The sequence below is a fragment of the Astatotilapia calliptera genome, chromosome 23 (genome assembly GCF_900246225.1).
Source record: "Astatotilapia calliptera chromosome 23, fAstCal1.2, whole genome shotgun sequence".
Taxonomy (NCBI): Eukaryota; Metazoa; Chordata; class Actinopteri; order Cichliformes; family Cichlidae; genus Astatotilapia; species Astatotilapia calliptera.
The window spans coordinates 37,280,433-37,292,112 of NC_039323.1; the positions used below are offsets into that span (position 1 = coordinate 37,280,433).

Consider the following 11,680-nt stretch of genomic DNA (forward strand, 5'->3'; position numbering starts at 1 on the left):
TCATTGGGCTTTATGTTTTTTTTCAACCAATCAAAAGACGTGTAACCTACTTTATCCCTGATTGAAGTTTGCTTTAATTTGTTGGAGCTGCTCTGGGGTTCACCGGAGTTGTTTGGCGTGGCTCATGCAGATAACGGGCAGAAAACAGTGCAGTGAACGCCACAGACACAAAATGATACCAGTGCAGGCTTCGTAGTAGGCTCCCTTTAGCATTAGTAGCCTCTCCCTTTTTCTGAACCTTCCTAATCCTAAAACTCCCTTGCACTTGGATAGCAACGCATGTGGTTTCTAAAGGGCTCTTCTCCAGTACCTTAATCTTCTTCTCTGCCTTTTGCTGTTCTTTACCATCCCTTTGAGGTTTAAATGAAATCATTCCTAAGGGATGCGATTAGACAAGCACAACAGAGACTTCGGAGGTCAAAGAATAAACCTGCTACACCCTTTGAGAAATAATTAGGTCTCCTTTTTACGGATTTCGAGAACGATTGGCGCTAACGACAGCTGATGTTAGCTGAGCGAAGTGGCCCTCAGCCCTCCCGCAGATTTAAAACCTGGGCGACCCCACATCTCATGCGTTAATTTATTCATCTATGCTGTCATTTTTTCCTTTACATATGCATGAAGGAATGTTACATTACCACCCAGTTTACTATAGCATAATTTCATGGCATTAAGACAAGCTCCACTGGCTTGTTTTAATGGACACTGTGACTGTGTTTGGGATCACTGTTGCTGAATGTACCTCCTCATGTTGTTAATGACATGACTGTAGGGTTGAGTTAGCCAGACCAGTGCAAGTTGGCATAATCACTGTCAGATTCTCAACTTGGCTTCACTTGTTGTTTTATTTATTTATTTATTTTTAACCTCTGCCAACTTACCATTGCTAATCATTTCTTTGTTTTGAGGTCATCGTTTTCAAAAAAAAAAGTAAAAAAAGAAAAAGCCTTGTATTTTATTATTTTTTTTATTTTTATTTTTTTCACGTCGTTCTCCATTCCCCTAGGCTCAGTTGAGTAACCCCCAGCTCAGTAGCCTACAGAGTAAAAGTAAAATGCTCCCTCTTATTGAGGAGGCATGGAGTCTGCCAATCCCAGCTGAGCTAACCTCCAGGCAGGGAGGCCTGAGCAGTGCACCACAGCAGGTGAGAGACCAGATAGAGCAACTTACCCCACCCACTCCTCCTTCCTCCCCTCTTCTTGCCTCCCCCCGCCTCCTACCTCCCCTCCCTTCCTCTGAGTCCAAACTCAGACACTTAGGCTCTCGAAACACACACGCACACACCCGCAGGGCAGCACACACGCATGCACTGTCGTACATAACGATGGGTAACGCTTGAGCTCAATAACAAGGCGACCCCTCAAAATAAAAACGCCTTTATTTCTCTGCTGCCCTCACGATTGGAGACCTCGACTGCATTCCGAGTCTTCTTTTGTCGCAGCTTATCGCAATTGGCTACTGCTAGAAGCTCACGGGGTCACGGCCGCTTCACAGCAAAACCGAGCCAAGTGCTATCCATCCGCTGCACTCCCTTCTCCTTTTTTTCTTTTTTCTTTTCTTTGTTTTTTTTGGCCTCCAGCAGTCACATGGCTTCACCCATCACACTCAGTTTGATTCAAAAACCGAAAAAATCCGATAAATGATTTTTTTTCTCATTATTTTTCCTTTTCGATTTCTTCTTTTAATCCTTTTTTTTCCTAAATCTAACCTGGTATTCGGGATTACACCCCACCCCTAGTCTCCTCCACCCCCCCTCCCTCGTCATGATCAGATTAAAGGGCTCTAATTAAAAGTAAAGTGGCTGTGTTTCTACTTCTCACACACACTTTGCCTCTTTCTTTTTTGTTTGATGCGTTCTCTTTTTTTGTTTTGTTTTTTCCCTGGTGGGGGCTTTTCTTCACCCTGCCTCGGTGTGATCGGTGAGGTCGTGCTGCCGTAGACTGTCCCCAGGCTTCCTATTGGCTCTGTTCGTCTTCCTCCTCCCCACCCGCCTCCCTTTCCTCCCCTTCCCTCTTCATTAGCTGACCTAGGCACCTTGCAGTGTTTCACCTCCACTTCATTTAAACACGTCGGTCATGCAGTAGATAGCCGTAGCTCTGCTATGTCCGTGTTTGCGTGTGGTCGTCGTTGTCGGAATGTGTTGATCTCTTAGCAGCCGACGTGGCGACACTCGACTCGAGCGCGAATGAATTTGTTCGAAATTCTTCAGATGAGCCGATTTCATTGGGTCAGGTGTGACTTTATAGCCTGACGCTCAGTAATAGTGATGATAATGATATTAATAATAAACCGAAGCTGCGTTTTTGTCATCTGGCTTTGTTTTTAACGCAGCACGCTAAAACGATGGCTTGTTCCGCAGGCCGTACAGTCACATCTGGCTCATGAGCTTTCTCCAAACTAATATTAAAGGCTGTCAGTGTGTGAATGCTTTGTAACCTTTGGCTTCCAAGGTCGAGTTATGCCACTGTGTCCCTAAACAGCTGCTACTGCCTTGCAATGTCTCGCCAAACTTGGGAACATACTAAGTCTTTCCCATGAGGACAGTTGGAGCGCTGTAGATGCTGTTTGGTTGTAGCCTCTGTACGTGTTTTCCCAGCTTTCCTTTAAACAGGAAAGATAACCTGGAGGGTGTTGCTGTGATTTGACGCAACGCTTTTAGACACACAGGAATGTTTTGTTTTTTTTGTTTTGTTTTGTTTTTTTGCTTTCTGTCATTGAAGCTTTAACGCAGAATCACATTATTGCTCTCCCTTGTTTCTCTCTTTCCACAATCCCCATCTCCATGTCTCCATAACCACCTCTTTCCCTCTTCCTGTTCTTCCTGTTCCTCACGTACCCTTAACTTTTTTTCTTTTTCCACCATCTTCTTTCATGACTTTCTTTTCGTCTGGCTCTGCTCCAATCCTCTTTGTTTTACCCATCCATTTATATATCTTTTTTTTTCTTCTCCTTTGATTTGTTTCCCTTTTGCCTGCGCCTCTCCCTCCATTATCCCCCTCCCCACAGGCTTGTAAGCCCAATCACAGTGCAGAGGGCGGGGGCTCGGGTCAGTCTCTGCCTCCTCACGTGGGCTCGCTTGGCCAAGCGGACGACCAGTCCTGCCCAGCCAAGAGGAGGAAAGCCTCCGGTCCTGCCAAGGTAAATATGGCAGTTGTTTCCCTCGTAGTAAGCAGAGTTTACTCAGAACTGAACTGGGGTGGCAGAGGCGGTAATTCCAGTTTCATTCACCTTAATACAGCTTCTTTTTGTTTTTTCACCTCAGGGTGATTCATGGGCCAGTAATCCAGCACAGCCAGTCCCCAACTGGTACCTCTCACCACAGAAATTACAGGTTAGCAACATTTTCATCTATTTATCTTAAAAAAAAAGGTCATCATTATTTTTAGGTGTCACATGGTTCTCACTCTTTCTGTCTGTCTTCAGATGTTGGAACAGTTACGGAGTAATCGGGCCAACTTGAAGCCGCCGCAGCTCCAGATGTTGGAGCAGCTGGAGGCTCAGCTCGCCATAATGCAGCAGCACCAGCACCAGGTATTGAACAACTTCTAGCATATTCAAAGTGATGAACAGCATCGCTTTTCCCTTTTTGTCTTGAATTTATCCTATTAGTTTACAAGAACGCTGCAGAATAAACGTGAGAAATTCACAGCGAGGGTCGGGTGAATGTTTTGGGTTTAGATCAGCACTGACTCTGGTGCTTCTATAAACACGGTAGTTAAAGGCTTTAAACTGTGATGGCAGAGTAAATAAACTCACTAATCCAGAGTGGGTAAACACTGCCTGATCTCCAGCCCCACAGCATTATTCTTAAATCACTCTAACGGTGAGCTGTGGCATGTTGAGGCATTAACCCGTCGCATCTTGTGCCAAACCACGCATCAGTGGTGGAAGGTTTCAACACTCAGAGGTGAATGTTTTTGTTTGTTTTTGTTTTCTCCTGGCTGCTTCCATGTTTGTCTCAGCTCACCCATCTGGTTTTTCAGATGTGATAAATCACTCGCCGGCGATTATGATTGACAGTTTCAAAGTATTGTTTTATTTTTCTTTCACAGATGAGACAGAGCGCCTCAGGAGGTCAGGTGCGCCCATCTCTCCCCAACGGCCCCACTACCAACTCCCTCCCCTCCCCCAACCCCAGCCTGCACCCCATGCGGCCCCACCTGGGACCCCACCGGCCACCGTGTCCGCCTCAGCCACTGGCCAACGGGCCCGTGGGCTCCGCGCCGCACGGACACTTGGACCCGCTCCCCGCGGGTGACAGTAGTAACAGTAGTAGTAATAGTAGTAGTAGTAATAATAATCAGCCAGGGCCCGCGCCCACAGGACCCAACGGAGACGTGCCTTACCTGCAACCTGCCGGCAGCGGCGGTGCAGCACTGCTACCTCACACCTGCACAAACACGCAAACACAGGACGCCATGCCGCGCCAGGCCCTGCACCTAAACTCCTCTCAGGTGAGACGCCTCACTGATGGGCTTTGTTCTCTTTTGTTTTTTATTCCAGCGCTGGTGACGGTGCCTGCTCTGCTCTCAGCTGCCGTGTTAAGTAATAGATAAAAGCGTGATTTAATCCACAGAGCTACGTTCATAAAAGCTGTCAGAAACCATTGACATTACTTACATTTTTATTCATTTTAATTTGTATTTTTATTGAATTCATTTTTTCTACGTCTGTTTTCTATTATTATTTTAGACACATGTGACTGTGCATCCACATGGGCACATTTCTGGCTCTGACACAGAGCCTGTATAAAAGCCCAGCTTACACATCATAATTACAGCCACACGTGTCCATGGTTACTGCCTACGAGTGCACTTCCTAACAGCTGTGCTCTTTTTCCTTCAGGGGCTTCAGAAGGGGTCTGTTCCACATGGCTCCAGCAGTGAGGGGACCCTCTCTCACCCCGAGACCCCCAACTCCACCACCCTCGCGCACCCCAACAATCAGGTTGGACATTCCACTAATGCCCCGTCGCCACGGCCTCATAACCACCTCCCATCCCCGCCCTCCCTCCCCCACTCCTCTACCTCAGGTGGAGCAGGACCCAGTGTGTCCGCTACCAAAGATGGCAACGCCACAGCCGCGTCCCTCGGCAACGGCAACTCTGTGGTCAAGACACCGTCGCCGCTGCCATCAGCTGATGGCAAAGCAGCGCAGGGGGACGGCCTAGCCAATCACATCCACTCGGATGGCAGCAAAGTGGTAGAAGGCGGCGACAAGCCGAGCCTTAGCGCAGACAATCCTAGGCTATCTGCCCTGCTGGCAGGGGGGAAGGGTCCAGAGGAGAGCGAGGGGCCGTCAGAAGGGACTGCGCCTGCGGCATCCACCACCTCGGATCCCCACAAGAAAATCAACAACATCCACCCGGCCGTCCTGCCCTCCACCCCCCACGCACAGGGCAGCTCAGCTGCCTCCTCGCCCATCTCTGCCATATCCACCGCCACACCTTCGCCCAAATCCTCAGAGCACACCCAGGCATGTGGCCACAGTCCTGCTGGCACCGCAGCCACTGCACCCGCCGTCAACGGCAACAGCAAAGGAGGTATTTCCGAGGACTCCCAGAGCCCGCTGAAGGCTGAGCCGCCTGCCGTCACCAGTCTCAAAGCTACGCCTCCGCACGGACACAGCTCCTCGTCGTCGTCATCGTCGTCTTCAATATCCATCTACCCCAGCTCCACAGACGTGCTGAAGGCCTGCAGGTGAGAAGCCTCATTGTTTTTCTTTCACATTATGGAGTCTTGCGGATGCACTCAGACAGCACGCTTCTTTCCTCTCGTCAGGAACGATCGCATTGGCGTTGTTGTTGTTGTTGTTTTTTGGCGCATGCACAAAGAACACGCAGTCAGGCTGCGACAGGGGCTTTAAGTGCATTAGCAAAACACCAGTTTTCTGGCATCTTACAAACTGAGAGTGACTTAGAGCTGAGTATGTTCTGGCAAGAACAGCACTGAGTTAAGTGTGTTTGAGGTACTAATGGAAATGTGCAGCTGCTCCCGTGTAAATGAGAGAAAATGCGTGTGCCTCACTCAGCTAATTTAGTGCTGAAATGTAGCGTTTAAGGGTTTTCAATTATGTAACCTAATGTTTGGAACATGTCTGGAATGTTCTCCAAAGTCGTAGCAAAGTTTAAGACCATTTTTTTATTTGCTGCCTGTGCAGAATGAGAGCAGGATGGCCGGGCTGTGTGGGTTGTTTTGAGCATGTCTCCTCCCTGTGGAATTACAGTGTAACTGCAGTACTAACAGCAAATTATTATGTAACTGTCAACAACACCGAAGAAGGCTACTGGGCAGTCTTGTTGCCATGCAGATATTATTCAGTTAAACGGAGCCCTTCATGTGATTACAGACCTTCCATCAAGTGGAAATAAATGGTTTGAGGTTTTGTTTTTTGTTTTTTTTAGTTTACATTTTTTGTATTAAAATGTGCCATCACACCTTGCAAGGTTCTAATGATACCACTGATATTGCTGAGAAGGAATTTGAGAGAAGTGTTTGCATCACTGCTGTGGCTGAGGAGGTTTTGTGTGCTATGCATGTGCAGAAACCTGGGGAAGAACGGTCTGTCCAACAGCAGCATCCTCCTCGATAAGTGCCCCCCGCCACGCCTGCCACCTCCACCCTCACCAGCCCTGCCCAAAGACAAGCTCAACCCTCCCACACCTAGCATCTACGTGAGTATTAGCCATCAGCAAAATAAGTACATTTTAAATTTCTTCAGTTTTTAGCGCCCGAATTAAAAAAATAATTACTTTCTGTTTCCTGTGGCTGGACCAGCTGGAGAACAAGAGAGATGCTTTCTTCCCCCCGCTGCACCAGTTCTGCACAAACCCCTCCAACCCCGTCACTGTCATTCGAGGACTGGCTGGAGCTCTCAAACTGGGTAAATGGCTCCGTTACAAACGTGTGTGTGTGTGTGTGTGTTTGCCGTCACAGAGATGATCGGAGCTTCATCTGTGTGCGGGTGTGTTTCTTCACGCAGACTTGGGTCTGTTTTCCACAAAGACGTTGGTCGAGGCCAATCCAGAGCACCTGGTGGAGGTCTGGACTCAGCTCTCCCAGCCCGCCGATGAGAACTGGGATCCGACCGGCACCAAGAAAATGTGGCGCTGTGAGAGCGCCCGCTCCCAAACCACCATCGCCAAATACGCCCAGTATCAGGCCGCCTCCTTCCAAGAGTCCCTGCGGGTCAGTTCCACTTTGCCTGTCACTTCAGAGACTGTAGAGAAAGATTCAGCTCGACTATAATCCTGAACTCACACTTTTTTGGTTTGTTTGCAGGAAGAGAATGAAAAGAAGGCACTAAAGGAGCCCTCAGACACAGAGCCAGCGTCAGCAGAGAGGTACCTATCAGCGTTCTTTAATAAAGACCCAGGTTTAATTATTTTGGCCCTGTTACAAAATCTCCAGGCTCTGATTTTTGTTCAGCTTTTCTCTGGTTTTCTGCAGAAACATAATGCAGAACATACTGAACATATTTTCTGCGAGTGATTATGGTCGTACTCTGTGTGTGGCTTATTGGGAATTCTCTGTGTGTCTTAAGTGCTGCCCGCAAAAGAAGGGGACCTTTGAAATACATCAAGTTTGGAACCAACATCGACGTGTCGGACGAACGGAAGTGAGTCTCATCTCAAAGTCTCATCTGCCTTTCATAGCTTGTCTCTCGAGAGTGTAACCCAGAAAAAACAGAGCTGCCTGTGTGAGAATCTGTTTGATTTCTTTGCTGTCCCTGAGTTAAAGTCTGAACTATTTGAGCAAATTTCAACCAAAAATAAGAGAACTGCTCATCTGAACCATGTTAAACTTGGCACTGTGGACACGTACGCAGCAGTACATCTGCCTTATTATTGTTGTTGTTATTAATACGATACTTTAAACAGTTTGAGTTAAGCACCGCTCTCGTCTCACCTGCCAGGTGGAAACAGCAGCTCCAGGAGCTCAGCAAACTCCCAGCCTTCGCTCGAGTGGTTTCTGCCGGCAACCTGCTCAGTCACGTGGGTCACACCATCATGGGTATGAACACAGTCCAGCTCTACATGAAGGTGCCTGGGAGCCGGATACCAGGTCAGCACACTAACAAGAAATTATGTCTAAAGTATTCATTTAGTTATTTATTTTTGAAGTGGTCAAAGAACATTTGTTCCCTCCCCCACCCCCCCACCCAGGTCATCAGGAACACAATAACTTCTGTGCCGTCAACATCAACATTGGACCAGGAGACTGTGAATGGTTTGCAGTACCGGAGCCCTACTGGGGAGTGATGAGCAACTTCTGTGAAAAGTAAGGAGCTCTTTATCTTTCTCCTCTCGTTCTCTCAGCTTATACGCACACGCCTCCCAACCTCTCTTCTCAAACTCCTCCTTCCTCCAGGAACAACATCAACTTCCTGATGGGCTCGTGGTGGCCTAACCTGGAGGACTTGTACGAGGCCGACGTGCCCGTCTATCGCTTCATTCAGCGCCCGGGCGACTTGGTGTGGCTTAACACTGGCACAGTGCACTGGGTGCAGGCTATTGGCTGGTGCAATAACATCGCCTGGAACGTGGGACCTCTTACCGGTATGAAGTCATAGAGAGCATATTTTCTCTTAATAATAATAATAGTAGTAGTAATAAACCTTTTTCACCCACAGTTATAGCTCAGAAGCACTGAGGTGTGATTGAAGGGTTCTGATCCACAGCCGGGTTGATTTTATTTTCGCCGCCAGAAGGAAAATCTAAAGCAGCCGTTACACTCCGCCAGAGTCTGCTGACAGAAAACGAGCAATTTTACCTCCAAAGCTGGAGTTTATGTACTCGTGTTTCTCCTATGAGATTAAAAATATAGAGGCTGGCGGCTTTGAAAACAGCTTTTAACCACTTTTAAACCCGTCGTTACCCTTGACTGAGGCAGGCCTCGTATTTCAGGCCATCTCTCTGCTAAACATCTGTTACTGGAAAAGTCTCTATTTGCTCATCAGCTGGGAGCCAAAGTTGAGAAGCATTCAGAATATGAATACATTTGTGATGCTCTGACCTTTCTCCGTAATGTTTCCCTGCTGATTTTTGCCCTTTTCAGCTGATTAACGAGCTGACTGCAGCGCAGTTTTAAATCCACGTAGTCTGTGTGACTGTTTATGCTTACGCTGACTGATGAAGGGCTCCTGGCTGTCGGCATCCCGTGCGTGTCTATGTCCAATAAAGTCCAGAATGTTCTCCTAAATCTTTAAACTGCTCTTTCAGCTCACCAGTACAAGCTGGCTGTGGAGCGATACGAGTGGAATAAGCTCCAGAGCGTCAAGTCCATGGTTCCCATGGTGCACCTCTCCTGGAACATGGCGCGCAACATTAAAGTGTCCGACCACAAGCTGTTCGAGATGATCAAGTAAGTCGCGGGGGCTTCTGCGGCTTCTTTTTTTCCTTTCTTTTCCACCCATCGCTGACGCCTCTGTTCCCGTCACAGGTACTGCTTGCTGCGGACGCTGAAGCAGTGCCAGTGGGTGAAGGAAGCCTTGGCGGCAGCCGGCAAGGAAACGGTGCTGAGGCCGAGGACCAGGGACGAGCCGGCCCACTACTGCACCATCTGTGAGGTCAGTGAACAACACCGGGAACATTGCAGCACCAGGGGTGTGAATTTTAACAGGATGTCACATTTTTCTGGCTTTGCAGCTTTTTCGAGTGAAAGATAATAGTCGTCGGCGCAATCGTTCCCACTCACATCCTGAATATTACTCTGCACCCTGGATTGTTAGATTAGAGAAGTTTAGTCCCTTAACTGCGTGTTTCACGTGTGAATTATAAGCATGTGGCTCAGGTAGGTAGAGCAGGTCGTCTGCTAATCAAAAGGATGATAGAAGAGGATCATACTTTCAGCTGCTTTTTTAGAAAAGCTTTCCATTAAGCGTCTTTTGTCAATTGCTGTGATAATCGCAGACAGTTGCAAGAGAAACTCAGCCTGTGGATTTAGTTTTGTAATGCGTGTTTTTGTGTGTGTGATCCACAGGTGGAAGTGTTCAACCTGCTGTTTGTGCGCCGCGAGCTCCTGTCCAAGAAGCAGTGCGTGGTCCACTGCCAGGATTGTGCCCGAAAAGGCAGCGCCGCACTGGACGACTTCGTGGTGCTGGAGCAGTACAGGATGGAGGACATGATGCAGGTCTACGACCAGTTCACATTAGTAAGTCGTTAGATTTGTCAGTGCCCCAAAGCTCATATCACTACTATTTACACACAACCGATAAGTGCCATCTTATTTGCCGATAGCTGGCCAGCAGGGCCGATATTAGCCCATATGAAACATCAGCAGTGGCGGGAACTCACTGCAGAGGATTTGAACTTGAGGAATAATCGCTCTGTACCATCTCTCCTTCTCTCTCTGCGCAGGCCCCTCCTCTTCATTCATCTTCGTCTTGACATTAGGCGACTCTTCTTCTGCTGTGGAGCCATGAAGCCCATTTACAGGAACTTGTACTGAGATCTAAAAAAACTGAAAGAACAAACATACACGGACCATTTCTGATATTCAGGAAAGCCAAGGCCGACTCTACCCGACCCCCTCATCACCACCACCACCACCCACCCTCTCTGCCGCCCCTTCTGTATGGCTGGTCTCCATAGCGACGGCTGGAGGCTGAGGCGGCGGAGCGTGTCTGTCTATGCAACCCCTGTACAAAGAGCCCGGCGGAGGGCCTTCCACAAGAGGGCGCCACACCGAGCTCCATAACGGGACTCTTGTTTTCTCTCTTTCCCTCCTCCTCCTGTTCTCCGCCTTGCCAGGCCACCCACCCACCTCTCCTCCCTCCCCACTCCTCCTCTAGAGACAATGGCTCAGCCCTGTTTTAATTGAGGACTTAATCAGATGATCGGGAACAGGGAGGGGAAGGTGGGGTGGGGGGCGGGGACAAGGGGCAGGGGTGTTTTGTAGATACTTGTTAACTCTCCCAACTGGCAACACCACCCGTAAAAGACTACTGACTTGACAACCCGTCTTTCTCTCTCTTTGTTTCTTTCTCCTTGTTTTCTATTCCGATGACTGGGTGATTTTTTTTTTTTCTTTTTTTTCTTTTTGTGGAGGGGGGTAGAACTTCCCCCTCCAAAAAAAAATTTTCTTCAGTCCACCCTCCTCCTTCTTCTCCCCCTTTAAGGAGCACTAGCCTAACTGGTCTTTTTCTATGGTAGATAGTAACTTTAAGAGTTTGGAAAAGCAGAATCCTCCCTACCTGACCCCCACCCACCAAAAAAATAAAATTAAAAAAATTTGTAATGTGAAGAATTTAGGTGAATTTAGGTTCTCCCCCCCCCCCCCCCCCCCTTTTTTTTTTCTTTTGTTCACAGCTTTTATGTATTTTATCTTCGTCTCGTTCTTTTCAAAGCTTTGATGTTTTTGTTTCTTAGGTTTAACAAAAAAATAAACAAAAAAAATAGGGAAAAAAACTTACTAGCCAAGTCACAAAGAAAATGGGTTGCACATAGACTTATGGAATTAAGTTTAATTTGTGATTTTGTTTTGTTTGTTTTTTTGTTTTATGTTTCTAATCTTGATGTAAATTTACACTATTTATAAATACATATTTATTGCTTGAAAATATTTGTTGATGGAATGCTGTTATTTTTTCCAGAGTACCTGCCATTAAATTTGAAGGAGTTTTGTCATTTTAACACGACTCCTTTTACATTTTATATATATATAAATATAAATATATATAT

At 47.4% G+C, this 11,680-nt stretch overlaps 1 protein-coding gene across 2 annotated transcripts in view; it reads left to right on the top strand.

Moving 5' to 3' along the window:
- LOC113015778 (histone demethylase UTY-like) overlaps positions 1 to 10,972 on the top strand; it is a 34,509-nt gene extending 23,537 nt beyond the window's left edge. Inside the window, exons 13-30 of one of the 2 annotated variants that reach the window (XM_026158040.1) lie at positions 1,007 to 1,144; positions 3,007 to 3,138; positions 3,263 to 3,331; positions 3,424 to 3,531; positions 4,053 to 4,454; positions 4,846 to 5,699; positions 6,544 to 6,673; positions 6,777 to 6,882; positions 6,982 to 7,187; positions 7,281 to 7,342; positions 7,543 to 7,617; positions 7,915 to 8,063; positions 8,165 to 8,279; positions 8,370 to 8,557; positions 9,221 to 9,362; positions 9,441 to 9,567; positions 9,981 to 10,151; positions 10,358 to 10,972. In XM_026158040.1, the coding sequence (XP_026013825.1) occupies positions 1,007 to 1,144; positions 3,007 to 3,138; positions 3,263 to 3,331; positions 3,424 to 3,531; positions 4,053 to 4,454; positions 4,846 to 5,699; positions 6,544 to 6,673; positions 6,777 to 6,882; positions 6,982 to 7,187; positions 7,281 to 7,342; positions 7,543 to 7,617; positions 7,915 to 8,063; positions 8,165 to 8,279; positions 8,370 to 8,557; positions 9,221 to 9,362; positions 9,441 to 9,567; positions 9,981 to 10,151; positions 10,358 to 10,387 (3,204 nt within the window). In that variant the 3' untranslated portion in view covers positions 10,388 to 10,972. The remainder of the gene's footprint in view (positions 1 to 1,006; positions 1,145 to 3,006; positions 3,139 to 3,262; positions 3,332 to 3,423; positions 3,532 to 4,052; positions 4,455 to 4,845; positions 5,700 to 6,543; positions 6,674 to 6,776; positions 6,883 to 6,981; positions 7,188 to 7,280; positions 7,343 to 7,542; positions 7,618 to 7,914; positions 8,064 to 8,164; positions 8,280 to 8,369; positions 8,558 to 9,220; positions 9,363 to 9,440; positions 9,568 to 9,980; positions 10,152 to 10,357) is intronic. The other variant, XM_026158041.1, reaches the window with a different exon arrangement.
- Positions 10,973 to 11,680: the final 708 nt, after the last annotated feature.